This window comes from Notechis scutatus, chromosome 2 (genome assembly GCF_049901735.1).
Source record: "Notechis scutatus isolate UNSWTSFEM ecotype Mainland chromosome 2, rNotScu1.2, whole genome shotgun sequence".
In the NCBI taxonomy this organism is placed as follows: domain Eukaryota; kingdom Metazoa; phylum Chordata; class Lepidosauria; order Squamata; family Elapidae; genus Notechis; species Notechis scutatus.
The window spans coordinates 93418254-93442310 of NC_142010.1; the positions used below are offsets into that span (position 1 = coordinate 93418254).

Consider the following 24057-nt stretch of genomic DNA (forward strand, 5'->3'; position numbering starts at 1 on the left):
AATCTAGTTTTCATGAGTACTGATTACCCAACATCTGCAGAAAAGGGAGCCTTTTGAACTAGTATAGCATATCGAGCAATTTAAACTACAAGCAAGATTATTGTGCATTTGTCATTTAACCCTTATTTGTCATATTCCAACTCATTGTGAGTAGTTTGTCTCAATTCTAGCTGCATGGTTACTCTCCATGGTCCTGAAACCATATTTAGTATTTGTAATACTAGATAGAACTGGGTAGCTTCCTTTTGTCCGGCCCTGCTGTGGTTGGCTTCCCTTATTATTATTTTTATTGTTATATTGTTATTGTTCCCTATACCATCACTTTGGAAAGGCAAAACAGTCTTTAACTGACCAAGGCAATAATAAACAATATCATGTAATTTAGACCTGATATGATTGGTTGGAAAGTCTGAGTTATGTAAGTTGTTTCTATTAGTATTTCTGACCATGGCTTGATATATGCATTGATTATAAAAGAAAAGAACATTCTTTGGCTGTCCTTTTAAAATATGACCTCTACTTTGTAGCAATAATGATGTCAGTTTTGACTATTTCACTTCCTTATGAAACAGAGAGAACAAAGTACAACAGACATAATAGCTAGATCGTGCTTAATTAATTACTTAAATAAGCAGTGCTTATTTTTTATAACAATTATAATTTTTTATAACAATTACAGATATTAAGTTCAGGTACATAAATGTATATTGGGAGAATAAGATTACTGAAAACTTCTTGTATATACATTTTTCCTTTCTTCCTATTTTTCCAGGTCAGTGCTATTTGGCATCAGAGGAAACATAATGAAAAGAGGAGATAATTTTCCCAATTAAAAAAAAAAAAGTAGAATTTTTTTTTAACTTAAATTGTTCTCATGGTTTTATTCTTCTATGACTTCTGTCACAGGATTGGTTTCTCAAAACAAGTAGAAAAGGATTATTGGAGAAATCTAGCTGCATATACAGCATTTGCTGGTTCATGACTGTAATAAAGATTGAATTTAATATGAATATGAATATACAATAGAAGATTTTCTAGGGTTTACTTCTGACAACCTCCAATTCTTCAGTTCTCAGGACTTTTATGCTCATTGAATGTCTGTATTTTCAATTTAATATTTTACTTTAGCGGGAAAATTGCCATATATATTTATAATTTAATAATAAATTGTTTACACTATGTCAAGCAAAATCCAGGGTTTAGAGGTGGTATTCAGCAGGTTCTGACCAGTTCTGGAGAACCGCTAGCAGAAATTTTGAGTAATTCAGAGAACTGTAAAATCTCCACTTCTGAATGGAGATTTTACAGTATCTTTCCCCTGCCACGCCCACCAAGTCATGCCCACAGAACTGGTAGTAAAAATATATGAATCCCCCCACCGGTTCAGAGATTATCTTTTGTCTGAAATTCCTGCAGAAGATGAATGGTTCTGTCCATCAAGTATACTTTTGGGGAATTATTCTAATATTTACAAGTAGAAGTACTGATTTTGTGGTGAGATGTAAACTTCAGAAGAGGCTGAAGTAATACAGTATACCCTGGAAAAATTGATGGCCAACCAAAAGGGTGTTATATTCAGCATTTTGCACCATGTTTTAAATTACACACATAAATAGAAAATATTAATCACATTACATACACATAAGGCAGCATAATTCAGTGTCCTCCTGAAGCAAACTCTATAAGTATCAACCTGCAGGATTCTGAAAATAGAGAAGCTAGGGGGAGAGTAGAAGGTAATAAAACTGCCAGAGAAAATGTCCCATATTTCAAGGTCTTTACATTTCCATGCTTGGCTCTTAATTCCACCATTACAAGATATGTAATAATTAAAATGTCAAAATAAGGGTTAATATTTCATAAGGGGAATCAGTATATCCTCTGTTAGGCGATTGCTCAGCAGGAAAGCAAATTTGAAGCTACCACTAACTAGAGTAAGATGCATATATTTGGAAGCATTAGAAAGAAAATGTGATGCAAGGCTGCTTCTGAAGAATCCTACTCCCCCACCCCATTACTGTTTGCAGAGTTCTCAAAGAATCAGCACTCTGTAATGCTTGTATCTCATGCCCTACACTATTTGTGACATGACATATATTATTCACTTCTAACATCAAATGGTGTAAAGCTTGGATTGCCTTTTTAAAGAAAAAAATTCTCGGCTGCAAACATTTTTCTTTGCAGTGGGATATTAGGAAATTCATTACTGTTGTTTAAGTGTGATGGGATTTTGTGGTAGATTTATCAAGGTGGTCTCAATTACATGAAAAAAGTAACATCTCCCTGAAGTTGGATTTTGCTTATAGTGATTGCATGGTAACATGGGTATTTTCTGCAATTATTTATTCACATTCGATCTAGCCTATAATACATAGAAGGTTGCATTAGACTGCCAAAAGAGAGTTGAAGAGGGAGATATCCCAACTAAGGCCAGAGCCACTGAGATGGATGCTGTTGTTTGCTGAGATTATTTTCTTTAAAAAAAAAACCAAAGAATTGCTTCTTAATTTATACTTCAGTTGCTTCCTTCATATCATATTGTAACTTCTTGTAATTCTCTTTGACTCTGAATATACTTGGTGATTCTCATCTATTGCATAGTTCTATCTCCTTCATGGCTTACTAGTCCTATGAATCAAACATAGAAGTGGAATGAAACATACGAGTCATGGTGGTGCAGTTGATAGAATGCAGTATTGCAGGCTAATTCTGTTGACTGCTGACTGCCAGCAATTCGGCAATTCAATTCTCACTGGCTCAGTCTTCCATACTTCCAAGATTGGTAAAATGAGGACCCAGATTGTTGGGGAAATATGCTGACTCTGTAAAACTGCTTAGAGATGGCTGTAAAGCACTGTGAGGTGGTATACAAGTCTAAGTGCTATTGCTATAGAGGTTACCCTTTGCAAACATATAGAATGCAAGATTCCATGTCAAAACTTGTATCTAGAAGAAAATTTGAAACCAGATGGCAATCACAGAATATTGACTATAAAGAATAAAGTAATTTACAGTCCTACAAATGTTAATATTCTTATCTGAATTTCAAATGTTTGCATTCTGTGATATTTATGTATAGATATATCCATGTATTTCCTTTGTCTTGAAGAAATACATGTTGACTTGCCTTATTTTATAACCTGAATATAGCATGTAAAGCAGTGGTACTCAACCATTCCAGCTCTGTGGACCAATAGAGGCAATGATGTGTAAAGCAGAAGGGGTAGGGATGATTTCATGCATAGAACCTATTCCTGTGCATATGCAAATGGAGCTTCACCCACTTGCATGCTGCTTGCATGGCCCGATTCTCAATGGGCCATGGACCAATGGCAGTCCATGGACCCGGGATTCGAGACTCCTGGTGTAAAGGAAGAATAATGAAAACCTAGAGGAGTTTGTCTACTCTGAAACCAGCCATTCCATTCCTGCAATATGGAGCACTGAACTTTTCCTCCTGTTAGTGAATATGTTATAGTTCATATTTTTAGGAAAATTCTTAGAGTTCCAGTAATGCATCTGTAATTCCTGAATATGAGCTTGGTAGCCTTGGTTGGCTACTAAAATTTCTATGTTCCCCAATTTAAACCTATATAAACATGATGTAGTATTGTTTCAAGAGAGGCAATGTGTCTGTGGGTCTGTATATATAGAAATGATGCATGTTAGCTGCCAATAGGAATGTTGTTGACAGAATAAAAATATTTATGGGAAGAACAACAAAACCCATCAGCCTAGCTATCAGCATGTTGTCAACAAATCTTTTACTTATGAACCTTGAATTTCTTTCCAGGCTGGGGAGGGGGTGAGAGAGAGATATCATCCCAAATTTTCTCTCTTATTCTTTTTGTTCTGTGGTATACACTATGGAAAAATCTAGATATTTTCTCTGATCGATGCTAATATAAAGAATAAGCAATATATTAGATGATTGAAATCTCCAATAATACTTTAACAAAAGTAAAGATAACTGGCATTTGCAAATTACGATCCTTCCAATATTATTGTGTGTGCTAGCACTTCAGGTAGAAAAGAAATCAAGAGAGATTTTTTTTGAGAGAGAAAGAGGAAGGGAAAGGGAGAGAGAGAGAGAGAAATTGAGATTATGTAGAAGGAGCAATCATATTTAAAAACCAGGATTGAAAAACCCTTAGTAAATCAGTTTTATTTGAATCTTTTGCAGCAGATCTAGACAAATATTTTATTTTCCCATTTAGAACTGAAGCTTAACTTGATTAATCACATGATCTTTAAATCCAAACTAATAAGAGCATGAGCACAGACTTTCCTTGGGATGATGATTTACTGGATTTTAATTTGCAGAAAGAAACTACAGCCCTAGCTACTGATTTCTGAGCATCTGTGCAGAGGTGCATACATATGCGCATATATTGGGTTGTTGTATTGATTTGGGGGTTTCATTATAGTTCTATGCCTTTGAGTCTGTCATGATCCTTAGCAACTGCATGGATCAGTCCACATAGTTTTCTTGGCAACGTTTTTGGAAGTGGTTTACCATTGTCTGCTTCCAAGGGTGGAGAGAGGGTGTTTGGTTTAAAGCCACCCACGTGATTTTAGTGCCTAAATGGAACTAGAGCTCACAGTTTTCCAGCTTCTGGCCTGATACCTCTAACCACTCCACTAAACTGATGTATAAAATTGAAGTATAAAATCTCCATATTAAGTAGGAAATGACATATCAGCTTTAAATATTGCTTAAATACATTTGCTTTAAAAGAAGTATCTGGGGAGTCTAATAGAAAACACTTCTGTTTGTCCTGGGCTCAATTGCTTCATTTTAGGAGAGTTTATTTTGTAGCAAAGTCAAAAACTACCATCACTCTCATACAATAATCAGGCAGCCAGACAGCAAGAGATGACATAATAGCAAACATTAGCCTTAAAACTAAACCTAAGTTTATCTTTTATTTTGGGAAACAGACATCTAAATCAAAACATACTTAGAAGTGCTCATTTTAACCTGTCACTTTTATACAGTTTATATACAGGATTTACTCCCAAGTAATGCATATGGGCTGTCAAAATCTAAAATCTGACACTGCTGGGTACCTAAAATTACTGGATTGCAACATTGTTTCTTTCACACTGGAAAACAATCGTCTAGAAAACAATAATGCAGACAGCTTATCAAACCTATTAAATATTACCCGTTGTAATATTCAGAAACAAACATGTGCTTATGACAGCATGTGCATAATAACCAAAAAAGACAAAACCCCTCTTCCAACATTTTTGTCACAGCCATATATTTAATACTATTTTGCACACATCTTATTTGTATCTGAAGCCTATACCTTGCAAACATGCAAGATTTCAGCAATTATGCAAAAAAAAAAAAACAACCCAACCCATTAAAAGGGTATTATTGGGAACCACCAGAATGTCAGGTTTAGTGCAATATAGGAAATCAAGAATGATGGTGGTCTTGCCAGGGTAATTCTGTTTTAAAAAATCAATTCCATCTTAAATTTGATGATGGTGCAGGGAAAAGAAATTGCAAGGAAGTGCTTATTGGAACACTGCTACTATGTTTTAATTAGAATTCTTAGTGACATTATCCCATATCAACTCTTAGATGTGCTTCCAGAAAGCAAGTACAGCAAAAATTGTACTCTTGCCTCCCAGTTCAAAAGCTGTAGATGTGCAGATTCAGAAAGAGTCTGAGGAAAACTCTGACTAGAATAGAGTAGAATAGGAATAGGAATAGGGTAGGGTAGAGTAGAGTAGAGTAGAGTAGAGTAGAGTAGAGTAGAGTAGAGTAGAGTAGAGTAGAATAGGAATAGGAATAGGGTAGGGTAGAGTAGAGTAGAGTAGAGTAGAGTAGAGTAGGAATAGGAATAGGAATAGAATAGAATAGAATAGAATAGAATAGAATAGAATAGAATAGAATAGAATAGAATAGAATAGAATAGAATAGAATAGAATAGAATAGAATAGAATAGAATAGGAATAGGAATAGAAATAGAAATAGAAATAGAAATAGAAATAGAAATAGAAATAGAATGGAATGGAATGGAATGGAATGGAATGGAACAGAACAGAACAAAACAGAACAGAACAGAACAGAATAAATAGAATAACAGAATTGGAAGGGACCTTGGAGGTCTACTTTGCTTTTGATACTTTTATATAACATGGTAAGAGTCTTGTAATTACCAAAGACTTATTAGGTTCTTTTTTCATTAAATTTTTGCAATCAACTCTCTGTCAGTTTGTTAATTTCATATTTAAAAATCAGAACATTCTGAAACTGATTTGAGCAGTTACTTTACTTATCCAGAACAATCTTCTTGGGTTCCTCAAGTAAACTAGGAAGGCAGGGATGAAGCCTCCAAATCTTTTCAGGTGAAATGGCAGGCTGCCAGCTATCTGGAAAGGCAGCTCATCCATCAACCTTGCCATCAAAGTCTTGGAATTATTCTCAGCTAAATCCAGCACTTAAGTTTTGCATCTGAGGTACAAAGTCATAAACAAAGCTCAGCTTTCTCAGTTTAAAATGTGGATATGCCAGGCAGGGATTAAAGCTTTCCCCCCCTTGAAAATCAAAGTATTATGCACTGGCAAATCATCATTTTTGAACTGTGAGAACTTTTACCAGAACTTCATAGATATCTGAGAAAAAGAAGATGCAGTGGATGAGTTCAGCCTGATGCAGCCTGATGAAAAAAATGGTATTTTCCTTGTGAAGGGCAACCACTACCCTGGGAATGAATGGGAGAAGCAATTAAATGAGATATTGCAGCTTGGAAAACAAGTTGCTCAATTGCTTCACAGCACCCAAGAAATGCTATGATCCATTTCTAAGTTCTTCTCCAGTGGCCACAAGATCCATAAAATCATCCTTTTAATTGCTATCATAATCTGCACATCTGCTATGTTATGGTTATTAGTGAAATTTCTTAAGCTTAGAATCTAAATTTTGCTGAACAGACTGGACTGCCTCACTGGGACAGTAGAAAGTAGATCATGATCTGTTGATAAAATGTTAGTGAGTTATTTCCAAGCTAGAAGGAGTCTTGCCATTGGAACATTCTAGCTTTCTCTTTGCCTATGTACCTCAAACCTGGAATTTGACAACTGGAAAACAATGGATTCTCCATGCTCTAACAATTGCCAAAAGACTAATACTGCAGCAATGGAAGATAAATGTACAGCCTCTTCTATACCATGGATTGAAGATTCAACTGTACTCTCTATCTATGAACAGATGGACTACCAATGTAGACTTTGTATGAAAAAATGTGGGACTCGTTTTTACAAAATACAGTAGGCTAAAAATAAGCATAATAGCTACAGACAGTCCCCTGCTTAAGAACATGGGAGTTATAGACTTTCCTCAAATGAACAGCCATGCAATTCCAACCTAGAAGGTCCTGGAAGGGAGAAGAAGGCAGGAAAAGGTTAGTTTATGGTACATCATACACCAGACGACAGGGAGGGGTGATAGTTCCACCTGAACCCAAAAGGAGGCTACATTAGGTAGAAAAGGAAAAAAGGGGGGTATATAATAAAAATGGGGCAACGCAAGAATGACTATCAATACTCAGGGCCAAGAGCCTCCCACCATTGGGAAGACCTACCTAATACATGCCTACTAATGGACCATGGGGTTGCAAGGGACTGCCGACCACTGCTTGTAGGATTGAGATCAACCCATGGTCACCTCATGCAGGTCATGTGGGGCAGAAGTACCCAGTTTCCTTGTCAGTGACCCTTCCCCAACAAGGGTCCCAATGGCTTTTGGGGAAACTGGCCCACTCAGGTCTCAGCCACTGAAGCTGCAGGGAATCATTGCAGTCTCTGGGTTGGATTTAATGAGAAAAATCAACTTACAAACAGCCTTTCAAACTATAAAATATTTCACAGGGAATTATCTCTATATAAATATTAGAAACATATATCTACCTGGATAATAATTCCAGTAGAATGCATAGAATTGGAACCATTTACTGCTAAATTGATCTATTATACCCTTCTTTTTTTGGATGTATTTTTTCACTTCTTTTTTTAAAAGCACTTTGAGAAGTCCTTGGTGGTCTCTGAGCTTGCTTGTTTTCTTGCAGACATTTCATTACCCAAACTAGATAACATCATCAGCACTAGTGGGCACTTTCTATGTGTTTTTCATTTCCTTAACAATGAACGTATATCTATTTTTTTCCGGATTTGTTATCATTGTTTTAAACAATGAAATACTATTTTTAAAGGAAAAAGAGGAACCGTTTATTTAAAAATTCATCAATGGCTTCCAGTGGCAAAGACCACAGATTACACAATCTCTTTGCCATTTCTAATCACTCAGAAGAATGAATTTGGTAGAAGACTGCAGCTGGTTTCTTTTGCCTCTGGGCTATGCCTCACTTAAGGGACTGAGAAAGTAATAATTGTGGTGCCTTGGAACTTTCATCATCATAGGCATTATCTGTAAATGAAGACTTGATTGTTTCATGTTTTGTAGATATTTACAAAAGTTGGAGATAACAGAATAGCTTCAAAATTTTGATCTGTGTTGGTTTGGAAAGAGTTCTCAAAATGAAAGGCCCCTCTTTCCTTTTCCAGGTATAGAAGATGCCCTTAATTAACATTATTATTTCTTCCTTAATTTCATTATCCAACTTTGCTTATTATTGGCAAGAGAATTTAAGATAATCCTTTATTGCCATTTACCAAAAAGTTCCATTTTTTTCTCCCATGGATGATGTCTGGTCTTTCAAAAAGTCCATGATACTTTCATCTCTCTTACAAAGTATAGCAAACAGGAAGGTAGTTTGCTTTAATAAGTGAGAGGAGAAGTTATCACAGAACCAATTAAAAGTCTATAAAACATAATTGTAGTGTCTTAGAACTTTCACTAGGATAGACGCTATCTATAAATAAATAAAGGCTTGATTGTTTTCAGTTCCGTAGATGTTTGCAAAAGAGAAAAGTAGTGATTTGTTTCCTGAAACCATGGTTTGCTCTTACATATGACTCATAAAACTAGTTTCAAATTTTAATTCAGATTCATATGTAAAGGCATTCAAATCAATGTCAATATATTACAATATAATTAATAATAATAATAATAATAATAATAATAATAATAATAATAATAATAATAATAATAATAATAATAATATAGGTAATCTGCTTATTTTGACTTTTTTTAAATTAAAAAAACCCTCCTAAATTAAACTATTCATTCAGCATTTCAGAGAATCTGTTGCTTCATACATTGATGAAATGAATAGAATTGCACTAAATTTAAATACTTTTACAAGCCCCAAATTACATAAAGCCTGCTGGGCTTCACAACGGGAAATATAAAAATAATGCAGAAATATATTCCAGACAATTCACTTCAAGGATATAGTGGAACTCTCTAGAAACCTATTTTTTTAACATTCTGATCTGAGGTATAAAATCTGTGCAAAGTTTAACATGCCCTTCACAGTCCAACCCTGAAATAAGCTCCAGGAATGCCATTATCTTTATGTCCTCTTTGTGACCTATTCTGCTCTAAGTATATCATAGGTTAAATTCATAATATATAGCCGCCATTACATTTTTCATTCTTCATACAAACTAAACCCTCATGTAGGAGGGGATAGCAGGGAGTTAAAATAATCCTAATTGACACCAATGAATTCCCCTTTAAATGTGTATACAAGAGGGTGAATCTTTTGAAATGAGGGGCCCAAAGAGAAAAAATAATCTTCCTCTCTTATGCATCATGGTCTAAATACAAATTGAGCACTTACACAAGACCATCTGCATATTACATATTCAGCAGATCCTAGTTTGCTATGATGGGGGAAAAAGGATATTAAACTAAATAGGTCTTTGGTCTAATTTATCTTGTCTCTTATGAGTAGCCTCTCCTAAATAGGAGATGGAGGAAGGGTTCGGCTACAATCTATAAAACCTCAGAAGTGACATTTTTATGGGTTATTTCTCACTCGATGCCTCTGTTTCTATAATAAAAAAAGTTCTGTACCATCATCAGCCTAAAGGCTTACTGCTGAGTGGAAAAATATTGACAATCCTGGGAGCATTTGAATCTCTATATGCACTTTTGCAAAATGCAACTCAGGTTGGTTAATCGGCTAGTTAGAGGAAAGAGCTCTCGGTATTTTAGAAAGTACACCCACCCAATTACTAAATCCACAGTACATAATTCAACAATGACAGCTGTGGGATAACAAAATGTACCCACAAAGTCTGCCATGGACATGATTGACAGAGCTGCCAGTTTTCTCCAAGTTCATATTTTAATATATTTCAAACCTAAAGCCTTTTTTTTTTAAATGGCAGCAGGCTGATTGTTTTCTACAAGAAAAGCAAATATATAATGATTACTAAATTTAGGAACAATTATTCTGACAATTAAAACAATTTAATACTAGTCACATAAATGTCACTCCTATTATTAGACAGATCCATATGCCTAAATTAAATATTGTTATTCCATATAAATTATAAGATTATACCTTATGAGCTGTGGTGGCACAGTGGTTAGAATGCAGTATTGCAGTTTAATCCTGCCAGATTCTTAGATTTTGACCAGCTCAAGGTTGACTCAGCTTTCCATCTTTCCAAGGTTGGTAAAATGGTAGGACCCCAATTGTCGGGGATAATATACTGACTGCAAATGCTTAGAGAGGACTGTAAAGCACTATGAAGCAGTATTTAAGTCTAAATGCTATTGTTATTGCTATTATATTAGTAATAGTGGCAACTATTCTAATACTTGTAGTTTCAGGAATTCTAAAAATAATGATTGATGCAATACCCAATGAAGTTCCTTCTACATGTGCTGGTAGTATGCCTCCAAAATTCTAGCCAGTACCTGATGGTATCAAATTGGAAAACATTATATTGTTTTGCCATTAGAAACCAAAAACTAAGAGGCAGTTCATGAGTCAAAATCAAATGTATCGTTCCACTCTATGAATAGATCAATGTTGCATATCCATTGGTGGAATAAGGAACTGAATGATTTCTGTTTGCCTTTCAGTTCCTGCTAACAAAAGATATCTCTGTGATTTCTGCAGTTTTCTGGAATGGAATCTGGAGGTATATAGTCAGCTGTGGAATAAAGAAGAATTCACTGAACAATCCATTCACACAATATTGCATTTATTTTTCTGTAGTGGCGGATTTTAAATACCATTAAAAGATAAGAACAGAATGACAGATTAATATTTACTGTTGACTATATTCTCTTCTGCAGAGTTAAGTAGAGTCTTTTCCAGCTAAAACTTTAAAAGAAGAAAAACAGGTCTTGTGTTTCTTTGTGCCTTCATAGCTTATCACAACCCTATTATGGAAAGTATCTATGTGTCGCATCTACTTAAAAGATGGACAGTGGGGAAAAAATGTATGTTGCTTTCAATTCATGATCTACACGGTGGCTCTTATTCTTCTGTGAGAGCCTGAAGACCTGGCTCTGCTTGGTGTCCTTTGGAGCCAATGGAAGCGTTCCATGCTGGAGGTGGCCGTTGGATTGATGGCAGACTCTACTTTTACTCACCCTTGTGCTCTGTTCTCTACCCACCCAACTTTTTGGTTATTATATTGTAATTCTTTTTCATTGTTTATTTTGTGGTTTTAGTGTTTTACTTCTGTTATGACTCCTTTCATTTTCTTCCTTTTTATTACTATAAGCCAGCTAGAGTAGCCCCACAGCGAGATAAGCAGAAAATAATTTAACGAATAATTAGGCTAGATAAAGCATTTGGAAATTTGGAACTGATTGAGGCAGATTGTTAAGAAATTTGTGGTACACCTTTCAAAGGACTGACCCATATTGTGCATTCCTGAATGAATGCTCACTTGCTTTTTATATGCTCTGGATCAAAATAACAGAGTTGGAAGGAGAACTTCTAGTCCAATCCCCTGCTCAAGCAGGGGACCCTATACTATTTCAGACATGTGGTTGTCCAATCTCTCCTTAAAAATATCCGGTGTTGGAGTACCCACAATATCTGGAGGCAACTCGCTCCACTGACTAATTGTTCTAAATGTCAGGAAATTTCTCCTTAGTTCTAGGTTAGTTCACTCCTTGATTCGTTTCCATCCATTGCTTCTTGTCCTGTCTTTAGATCAGTCCTGAACAAGTATTACTGATACTCTCCAGTACTTTTGCCTAATCTTAAAACAATGAATGTGACCTTCCTGGTTTACTACAATATTTACTGAAAATAATATGTTTCATTAATTAGAAATTTGTGAATTTTTTGTTAGAGAGCAGCCATCCGAGTTGGGAGGAGGACTAAAGTAGGAAATTAGCCTGGACTCAATACATTAACACAAGGGAGCAAGGCCTGACAGGTCCTCCTATCCCTCGTGCCTTGAATCTTATCAGTCATTTCCAGATGACAGCTGAGAATCTGAGGAGATTATAGGGTTATTATAGGGTGTATTATAGGCAGAGAACAATAAAATAGCTATTTTGAACTCTACATATGTGGTTCTGGCCTGATAGTTTGATATTAATTAAACTGTGTTTTCCGATCAATGTTTATATTGGAAATTGTGTACCAGCACTCATACTGTTTTGATGGAATTCTTGATTCAAATGTTTAAAAATACTTGTACCATTTTGTCTTTTATAGTATCTTTTTTTAAAAAAAAAATCTATGGAAGGGAGCTTTTAAAATATGTACTTGGAGAAATTGAGAAATGCCCAGCTGAGAGAAAAGCATTTATACATTTATCCTTTATTAAATATAAATGATCATGTTCACTCTTTAAAAAAAAGAAACATAGTTTAATGCAAAAATTAAATGATTCCCTGTAACTAGGCCAGAAATATACATTTAATTAATTTAATTAATTTATCCCTAGTCAAACAGCTGATTGGCTACTTTGAATACTATTTCACTGCCTGATATTTGTTTTATACGGCTAAAACCTAATTCAAGTGCTGCTTGTCATGCCTACAAGGTTAATTTATATATAAAGGACGGTAGTTATTAGGAAAAAGATAATGGGGAGAGAGATCAGTATAGCTCATATCAAGGGCTATGAAGCAGTTTTCATGATTCAGAGGATATCTTTCTATCATCTCCAAAGAAAAAACACTTGCAGGCTTCTTCATCTTATAAAGATCCTGTCCCAGATAGACTACATTAAGTTCTTTTGAAAACTGATATCCAAAGATGACATGGATAATTAAAAAAAAAAACACTACAGTACAGGGAATGACTGGGAGAGAGTAAAATTTCCAGAAGAAAAAGAGAGGAGTTCTAACTTCACTGTATGGAACAGCGCTCAGTTGTTAAAAGATGTGGTCTCAGATGCACACTAGCCAGTTTCTGAGGCGTCAATAAGGTCTTCCAGCACCATTGGTCTTGTGTGCTGCTGAATCTTTCTTTTCAAAGATCACATAAGCACACGCTGAAACCTCTGCAGCTGCAGTCCAGAATTAACCCTCTACAGTTCACTTGGGAGTTAATTATCACCGACGGTTCAGAAGCATAATGTTCAGAAGCAGCCAATAGATATTAGAGCACAGGAGTTTGGGCCAGCATATATGCTTTATTGTTCTGCTGTTAGGAAGGGGTTTTTTATGGGGTGGGGTTGACTGGGGATGATACCCTGTATCCAGGCATAATCACGTTGTGATCCATAGTGGGCAAACATGGGGAAATGTGATGGACATAATGGGAATGTCTTAGGACACAACATAACCTACTTCAAGCTGCAGAGAGGACCCAAGAGACTATTTTCTGCTATGGATTCTGCTATCCTGTACCAAATTCATAAGACTGTCATAACACTTAAGGGAAAAAGGGGGGGAAAAACCTCTATTTCCCTTACCTTGTATTCATCTGAACTAAAGCTGTTGAGGCACAAGAAAAGTTGAGAACAGCAAAAACAAAACAACAAAACCCCTCTTGAAACAGCTCCTCTGGCTATAGGAAGGTTTATTGCTTTGCAAGTTACTACTAAAGCATGTACTTGTTATCTGAAAACATAACATGGTACTAAGGGCTTTTCTACCCTCAGTGAATCATTTTTAGGGACCAGCTTAAAATATAGGAATAGATATAAGATTGTGAAAGAAAATTGGGGTGCTAAATTATATTTATCCTTGTTGTTAGAAAACTTTTAATTGTGAATTGGTTTCTTTTAGAGAGGAAATTTGAGGAACATCAAATATTGATAATTGAAATTCAAATTCTATTATTTTGCTCCATAGTAAAATAGATTACTTGATTTAGCTGATAATCACTGAAGAGATCTTAAAGAAATTCCTGTCATCGAAGAAAAATATGTAACTTGTGTCTAAAAGCAGTTGCAAAAATGTCACCAAACTAGAAAGTGCTCGGTGCATCTTTATCTGCCAGTTTACTTGAAGGATACAGCAAGAGAAGAGAGAAAAGGAAAGAAAAATGAAGACTCGAAGCAAAGGGTTGGTTGACTTAAGGCAGAGACAACAGGACGATAATCCTGAAGAAGGAAATAAATAATGGTGAAGTCTAAATAAGCTTCACAACACTCAAAGTCAGAAAGGATTCTTATGAAGTAGGAAGACAAGGAAGTATTAAAATAGTTAAATTAAGAAGTTGATAATTCTACAAACTTGGCTGTGAAATCCCACTGGATGTTATTTATTCTTTCACTGCAGCATTGTGACTTGTGACAACACCAGAAGGGCAATAAAACTTTTTTTTAAAAAAAGAGTGTATCCGAATGGAAAAATCCACAAATTCTTAAAAGGCAGACATGCACGAATCATTGCCAAAACCCCTGTACCAAGTGGGTTGCTTCTCCCTTCATGGTATCACATAATTCAACATGCTCAAAGTCAATTAATCATTCTTTTCCATTCCAGCCAAAAAACTATGTTATTAGGATGCGAATAAGCAAGGAGAACTTTGGGGCTGTGGTTTTAGTTCCTGACTGTTTTGAATCTGGTAATTTTAGTATCACATTCAGTATCCAGAATATAACAAGCAGCAATACTTGCTGAATTTTAATTTACCAGGAATGGAGGAAGGAAGTGATGGTATAAAGACAAATTATGTGAGGTACAGACATTCGTCCATATCATATTTACATCAAGATTTAGCTTTTGATTTGAAAATGAATGACGGAATTCATTTCAGTATTAAGGAGTTTATAAATAATAGGATAACTTTAATATCTAACTTGCTAATAGAGAAACTTCCACTATTTTAGGCACAAAAATGTCATCAAATACTCAGAAATTCAGAACAAAAAGGCTTAAATATTTGTTTTAGTAATAATGCTTTAATATACTTTATCTTAAAAAAACATCCTTTAAAATAAGAATTTCATTTATGTACTTGACTTAAACAATTGTCGGTTGTCTTGCATATTTATATGAACAATGACATTTGCTATTCCAGAATGTAAATCACAGAAAATCAATTTAGAAGTATATGTTATCAAGGAGAAGTGCCATTAAATTCTTAATAAAATATTTATCTAGGGAATAACTATTTAAGATTTTACCACTCTTAGAGCAGCATAGTGGTCATGAAAAAGTATGAGTGTATGTTTGATTGAGGCAATATTTACTTCCCCAACAAAATAGCAGGTATGTGTTAACTTAACAAATTTATGAAAACAAATTAAATAGCTAACTACATTTTAGAAAGTTAATATAAATTTGTACAAAACTGCTCTCAAGTATATTGATCTGCCTAGCTGTTAAATTAGTTGTCTCAAATTTTACTTCAAAGCAACAATGAAAAATACTATTTCTTATAGTGTGGCAAATTTTGCCTCCTTATATTTGCTTTGCTTACTTTTGGCAGATCTACCAGTTAATTTAAGGTTAGATTAAATCAGAGTTCTACAGTTTAAAAAAACCAAAGCAAATGATTATGTGTTTTTATAGATTGGCTTATTGTAGAATAGAATCAACAGAGAATGTTAATTCTTCTGAAACCATGAGGATTATTTATGAACCAGATGCTAAACCCCTGTAACTGAGGCCATGGAAGACATAGAGAGAGTGAAAAACCAAGAGATAAGTCTAGCAATAAGCTTCTAGAACAAGAATAGTGAACAGCTGGCACTCCCAACATTCTTTAAAATAATACCCAGCATCCCTCACCACGAGTCCTTTTTCTTGGGTATTTTGGGAGTTGTAGTTAGCAACCTCTGGATTGCCATAGATAGCTTCTTTCTTGAAAAGACAAGAGCCATAATGTCATTATTTAATAATGTCTTCAGAAATGACTATTCTCAAATTTGGGGATTTCCATAATTCATGCCAGAGAATAACAACTGTCTCTGCACATTTGGCTGGAAAAGCAGTTAAATCACCATTATATGAAATTTGGACTTACATTAGTAGTATAATTTTATAAAATTCTATATTTAAATAGTTAATAATAATAACAACAACAACAACCACCTGCGGTGATATCTGTAACACCATCAAACATCCAGATTTGCCTATCCCAGGTCCTTGGTAAGGACTTGATAGGTAGACAAAAATGCTGAGTGTGTGATGAATAAGATTAATATACTTTGTTGATACCTAAGATGTGGCACCAACCCATATCAACCATCAGCACCAGTAAATGATATTTGTGACACATTTTTAAATGTTCAGTTGACTGAGTTTCATGTTTAATGAATAAATAGTATTAATAATAAAAATAAAAATGTAAAAGTGCAATAAAATACCAGTGTGGTTTTAAAAAAAGTCTTCTCAGAAAAGCCACATATCTTCTACTTGGCTGGGGAAGTATCAGTCAGAAATATATCCACTCTTTGTATACTGCCACTATCTTGCTCCAGAAGTGGTAAAGTCTTAAGTACAATTTACTACCCACCATTGAAACTAGAATTTCTGTTGTTATGTAAGGAGATTGTTAAGTGAGACAAGCCCAATTTTACAGCCTTTTTACATATAATGGTGATTTGGAATTGAGTTGAATTCAGATGATTCCCTGAATACATCCCAGTAACTTTGTTGTGGTCCGCCGGTGGCCTGCAGAGCTGGCAGCAGAGTCAGACAATGGGAGGAACATGGGCCAGTCCTGGAGTCTGGGGAGGGCTCAGACAAGGGATCTGGATGGGGCCAGGGCCATCTTGGAATTATGTGCTGACTCTGGAGGCTCCAGAATCTGACATCAGCGAGGCAGAGGAACAGGGGGAGCTTGTTCCCAGTGCGCTCTTGTACAGTTAATTGGCAATTTAGTCATTGGCAGCATTTCAAGGCAGATAAAGGTGGGTGCTTATCAGCCTTATCCCGAAAGACCGTGGCAGACTTCTGTTGGACTATTCATAAACTGTTTGGGACTCATTACAGGCTGTGAATGCATATAATTCACAGCCATTGAAATTTTAAAAAATGGTTTTTGGGAACAGCGTGGGATTGTTACTGTCTCAGAAAGCCTTGGGCCAGAACAAACTTTTTGAGCATAGTCCTGTTGTAGTTTGCTATTGCTTTTTTCTAGGAAGCTTTTTTCAAATTCCATGGATATTAGATCTGGATATTTTAAATTCACATGGCTTGACCTTATAAAAGTTTGATTTATATTCTTTCAATTGCCACTGGATCTATTGCGATTCCATCAGATAGGACCTATTCTTAAAATCCTGCTGGTGGTCAGTATGATAAAATTCTGGAAGTGTGACATCCTTGCATGAAATAAGAAGTTAACTAATTAACTTCTTTATAGTTCCTTTTTCCCTTTGCTTTGATTTCTGTACCTTTGTCATTATTCCTTTCTTTTCTTTTTCTTTTTCCTCTTTTTTCTTTCTAAATATTAGTTCATGTTCGTTTTTGTTCTGTATTAAAAATGGTAAAATAATAATAATTCAAAAGCTCCCAGGGTACCTGGAGCAATCCCTTGCATTGTTACATCAATCCATATAAGACAATACTTGCAGTGAAGGGTTGAATTGCCTGAATTGGCTGAACCGAACATTATTTTGGTGCTATAAACCTGACCTGTCACTTTTGAATAAAAGTTTTTTTTAATTAAAAATGATGTTCTGAAATGGGGCAATTTGGTGAATGTCCTTGACACATTCATCCCTGGGGGATTTCTCTTGTATTCCTTCGTCTGAAATAACATTGAGAAAGTTTAGACTCTTTTTCACTGTGACATATTTATGCCACTATGAAAAGCTTTCGATAGATGCAAATAAACAAGAGCATTTTTCCCCCGGGGAAACAAACAAACCTGGAAAAGGTTGTTCATCCCAATTCATTGCACCAATCAGAGAAAAGGGCAAGAGGGAATGGGGATGATAAGGAAAACGAGGGTTCTTCAGTCAGGTTCAGTCCTTTCCTTGGCTCCCATCTCTATTGCTCTAATAGCGCAAGGGCAAACATTTTTCTATCTGGCTAAAAAAAAGCTCTGCATGGATATTTCCATGTAGGTCATTAGGAACCAAGCTTGATTAGAAAGCAACTTTACTTTTCCCAGAAGTTAGCACAAATTCAGCCTTAATTGATTACAGTGAAAGCCTATGACTCAGAAGCAAATCCTATCTCACTCTTTTGACCAGAATTTGCCTATAGGATTGCAGTTTAAGAGACTGCACCATAACCCAATGATTAATAGAACACTTCTGCGAAGCAAAGCTTCTAATAGCAATGCTAAAACCTTGCTAACAGTCTTTGGGAAAGTATATATGAAGTAGATTTGTATGACATGCTAAACCAAACCAAAACAAGTCATATTTGGGTTTAGTATTTGAGAATGAAGCCATTCACAGCTGAGCTCTGGAGTGAAGGGAAACAATTAGCTGTGTACACAGTAGAAGCATCCTTGCTGTAAAATATTTTCCAAGTAAAAATATCCAGCTGTGATTTTATAATTCTAATACAGCTACTGTGGCTCACAGTTTTAAAGATTTTCTTCACACATCTACGATTCTCCAGAAGGAGCAGCTATATTCTGAAGAAATTGGGCGAGGTTGTCAAGTAGATGTTTCTAAAGAAGACAGTCTATCAAAGTTGCAACATATAGGTTTGCTGAGTGAACTGATGGCTATCTACATAGTGGCTATATCCACTATGTCAAGTAAATCTAATGCAGTAAATGTCAGGAAGATGACATCAATAAAATGTGCAATCTTTCTGTGGCAGGTCAATAAGGACATGTCATGTTGTGGGAAATAAAATTGGTCCTCTCCTTGACAGCATTTAGATGGGCAGTAGACCCTAGTAGAGTCCAAAATAGTATGCTTTTATCAATAATGCTTTTATCAATAAATGAGATAATATCTCTAGTGAAGCATGCCTGTGGAAATGACTTGGAAAAATGCTAAGCATCATGCCAAATGTTCAGGAGGACACAGCTGCTTTAAGACTCTGAAGTTAGACATTGAACTGCTGGCAATGGCCTTTGAATGTTTTGTACAGCCCTCTTTCTGACCCTTTCTCATTATTGTCTTACAAACGCTTAAACTCATTTTGTGCAAGTTAGTGAAATTAGACAGACGACCATATGGTCACAAGTAGCTTCAAGATGCTGATTGGCTATACCCATACTGTATGTTAAATGTATTCATTACCTAGCAAATGCATATTTTTAATGTAGAGAAAGAAGAGAGAAGTTGATATTGATCAGAAAGAATGATAGGACTAAAATCATCAATTTGTATGTTCTATGTGTATAATTTTTCACTACTTCTATTACATACTACAAATTTCATACATACTAGATTTTTTATCTTGGCTCACATTGACCTACTATGATATGTATTATGGAGACAATGGAGAAATATTATATCTCAAACAGCACTACCCGTAGTATCTGGCACTCACAAATCTGATTATCATAAATTTTAACATACAAATCAGACAATTTTAGCATATATGCTAAATTTTGGAATATTAATCATGCCAATAACATAATCAGGGAAGATTTGTAAACAGTGGTATTTCATTAAAGCCCATATTTTAGTTTATATCATTACCTGTTTATGAACACATATTTAAAAAGAAAACTTTTATAAATATTAGCAAAGATAATGCAATCAATACAAAAAAGGATAAAATACATAGGTTTTCTGAAACAACATTGTGAACTATATATTTGCACATTGCATGATCAAACTGCGTAGTTTAACAGTATAAAATATTTTGAGGCATAAAATATTAAAAGATTTTGTCTTAATCTTGGGTATGCTTTTTGAAGTTAGCAGTGCTATGCCCTCAATTAACTGCTGAAGAGTAAAACTGTTTTTGTCTCTAAGGTGTTATTGCATTAGTTTATATTAATTTGGACAATCCAGGCAGTCAAAAGCTATTATATTCATATTTAATGTCAAATTGAAAAATATCCAATCAGGAGCACACCGACATATACACACGAAGCATGAGAGATGCTGACTAATTGATGTAAAAACGCAATCACAAAATGTACATGATAAATTTTGCCTGTCTAGCTTTAATGAATCAATATGGTTTGTTTGTGCCCAATCAAGCAGAAGTTTTGCTAACACAAACATCTTTGTTTTACATTAAAAAGTATGGAAATAAATTGGTACACAAATTACAGGAAAGGCAAGGTTATCACTTCTTTTATAGGTATTATTGCTTTTAAATAAGCTACAATCTGAAATTATTAGAACTAAGAAATCAAGATCATTTCATTGCTCTCATCAATACTTCAATGATTCAATATCCAGTGTACATATTTATACAGAGAGACTTTGTTTTTAAAATTTGGAAAAGAAAAGGAAGGGAAAAAGTACTGAATAACATCAGAAAATCAGAAAATTTCAAATATGATAAGAGAAATAGTCTCAGAGAAGAAAGATATGATATTTAGATGTTCATTTTTAATTTAAAGAGCATAAATTTTTTTAACTTGCTTTCTCCTTCACTTCCTTCTTCCCTGTACCTTCCTTTAGTTCCTTCCTGGCCAAATGAGGGAATTGAGCAAAAGTTTGAAGGTCTCATCTGTAAAGCTGTTAAACATCAAGATTGCAGTTTGTCTACTGATAAGACCTTCCTGGTGTTAAACGTGGACTTTTGCACAAAACAGATCCAGAAATGGCTCATAATTGGTCCTAGGAAGATTTAGCAAAGTGATCTTGCTTTGAATGTATTTCAATAATTTTATTTATTTTATTTTATTTTTTAGCATATGAAACATGTTAGCCAGGGATCACCAAGGTGGCTGCCTGCCTCTGTGAAAGGAATTTTTTCGGGAGGTGTTATCTTTACCCGGGATGCCTGAATGCTGGTAGGCTATCTGGGGAGGTTCCTTTCTTGCCCCTATGCAGTTTATTCACTCACGGGAATTGAGCCACCAACCTCCATGGTGCACAGGCCCAGCATCTTACCACATGAACCACCATGTACCCCCCCCCATTTCAACAAGATTGGGGTGGGAGAGGTCATGTCACTGAAAGCAATGTTCTCTAGCATCTCTCATAGACCATACCAACATTTTCTTAGATATCTTCATGTTTCATGACCAAACGTTGTAATTTTATTTTGTTTTGGGGGAAAAGGGATGTAGAGAAAGAGGAAAACAGAAGTGTGCATGTTTCTCACGGAGTAATAATTATTTTCCTATTTTACTTCTAAAACACTTTAATTTTACTAGGAAATTTTGATACTATGCTGCACAGGCATTTTGTTAGCATGAATGTTTCAGGATTTTCATATCCTAAAGAAAAAAAAAGTAGACTGAAGAGAAATGCGATTTTTTTATTTTCTTACAAGACAATTTTTAACTGAGTTCAGGTTAGGATCTCAACTTTTACTATATACCCTAAAAATGAAAAGAATTTTCACATTTTATTAGGAAATCATCTGTTTTGAGAAAAGAAGGAAAAATAGAGTAAAAGAGATGAAAAAATAGAAGTTGTTCTAGCCTAAATAGAGAGGTCACTTGGACATTACATAGTTAAACTAATTCCATGACTATCTAGGCAGTAATGTACTTACTATCACATATGCACTTAAGAATAAAAAGCCAAGTGGATGTAGAATATTAGAAAAACTAAAACCATTTAATAGAGAATATGGATTCCAAGAACAACTGCATACTTCTACTTATGTAGATAAGAAACAATTTCTTTCTTCTTCCCACTTGTTGCTGTATTTTCTATAGTTAGAGTATCTGGTGAATTGTGAAAAGTAAAGGATAAACTCAATGAATAGACTATTTATTATTAAAAGACTGTCATTTTCCTTTTCCTTAGAAAGCAATAACAATTTAATCCCTTAATCTGATTCCAGATATTCAATGAAAATTCAGCGCAGGAGACATGGGAAAAGAATGGGATGTTACTTTTAATTACTGTACATTAAAAACATATATTCTTTATATGACTCTCCAGTGGTGACTATTTTTTCTTCTTTTTCTTCCAGACCATATGTGTACATTTCACCATAAAAACCGATCTTCAATGACCAAAAATATTTTGTTTGGATCTTAACCATTCAGACCTACTTAACCTAATATCTGCATAAATCAAATCAAGGAACCTACAGTACTTCAATACTTTTCTTCCAGTTTATCCTGTTGGATGCTTTGTTTTTGTGTGGGTTCAACTCACTGGCTTCCGTGCAGATATTTAGGAATAAGTTCATTTGTAAAAGTCAGAAGATGGGACAGAAAGGGGAAACAAACTTAAAAGAAAAAAAATGGTTTACTATTGATGGATCTATTTTTCTCACAAACCTATGCATCAGGGAGGGAAGTACCACAAACTGTTTTTATGCTTGTTGTTTACATTCTATGCAAATGCAATTAAGGAGGTATCAGATATATATGTTTACTATTTAAGTGATAAATAATATTCTAAAAGAGTAATAAAAAAGAAGTGGAGAAATAGCTAATTAAAACATTCACAATTAAGATCAAATCACGCAAAAAATATTATTCACTCAATAACAATACATCTATTTTGACTGGGTGGCTTCAGGCCCAGTGTTGTTCAAATGACCAAATGAAATGGGTCGCAAAGAAACCTATTATCTGCACATGTTGAATTGCGACTCAATGGCTCAGCAAGGTATCAAAGTGAGGCCTGTCCTGCTGAAAAGGAACAGCCTGGATTCAGTTGATTTTAGAAGACATCCACATCATCGCAGGAGCAAATCACAACAAGTCCGATTTAAAGAGGATGGAGAAGATAATCCAACAGTTGTAGAATCAGAGTTGGAGGCAGGAGATACCCAAGATCCATGTGTACTGGATAAAATACAAACCTCCCAAGCCCATAACTTAGTAAACGATTCCCTCTGTTTGCCGCCATCTTGCAAAGGATTACAAAATATTGCCATACAGACTTCACCAAGCCTCAGGAAGCATTTTCCCGTGTTTAAAAAGAAAAGAATTACAACAAGCAAGTCTCTAACAGAAATGCCAAAAGAGTCTGAATATGCTTTTCAAGTCAATGGCAATCTTTCTCAACAGGACATTATCTCGTCTAGTCTCTCTTACTTGAGTATCGCTCAGCATTTAAATGATGGGCCAAAAGCAACAGCAAATACTTTATTCCGAAGGGTACCTAAAGCACAAAGCAATGGCCCTGTCCATTTGTGTTCAGATCAACTTGCAATATTAGAAACAGCCACTGTTTCTACCCAGGTCCCTGAATATGCACACTTGGGTTCTTCACTAGACAATTTTTCCATTTATCCAGACACACAAGTGGACTTAAGGAGCTCCACTGATCCTTCTCCCACTAAGAGGGAATCCAAGGAAATCTGTTCTGTGCTAGTGGAGTCTGAAAATCTGACTTGTGTAAGTCAGAACTGTAATGATGCTCAAATGGGTCAGAATTTGTGTGAAGAGAAATGCTACACTGAGCTGCCATCTAAGAATGACATTAGCGCTAAGGAAAACTTTCTCCCATTGTCTCAGCTTCACCACAATCCTTCACCCTGCTCTCTCCCAGAGCCTCAGCAGTCAGTACAACTGCAAGTAGACACTGGCCCTAAGATACAGATGAATGACAACCAAACAACATTATTCACTATCAACAGTGTGTCACCTCTTATTCCCTCTTGTCAATCTGTAACAGAAAACATTTCCACTAATACCGAAGTGCCACAGTTCAACTGCTTAGAAGACTTTCACATAAATG

The 24057-nt window shown here is 35.2% G+C and overlaps 2 protein-coding genes across 2 annotated transcripts in view; one reads left to right on the forward strand and one right to left on the reverse strand.

Moving 5' to 3' along the window:
* The window catches only part of DOCK2 (dedicator of cytokinesis 2), a 316367-nt gene that overhangs the window by 148056 nt on the left and 144254 nt on the right, over window positions 1-24057 (reverse strand). The window lies entirely within an intron of this gene.
* Window positions 22824-24057, forward strand: part of INSYN2B (inhibitory synaptic factor family member 2B) — a 35541-nt gene continuing 34307 nt past the window's right edge. The window contains exon 1 of the mRNA XM_026688556.2: window positions 22824-24057. This exon is cut by the window's right edge and continues 202 nt beyond it. Within this exon, the coding sequence (XP_026544341.2) occupies window positions 22920-24057 (1138 nt within the window). The 5' untranslated portion in view covers window positions 22824-22919.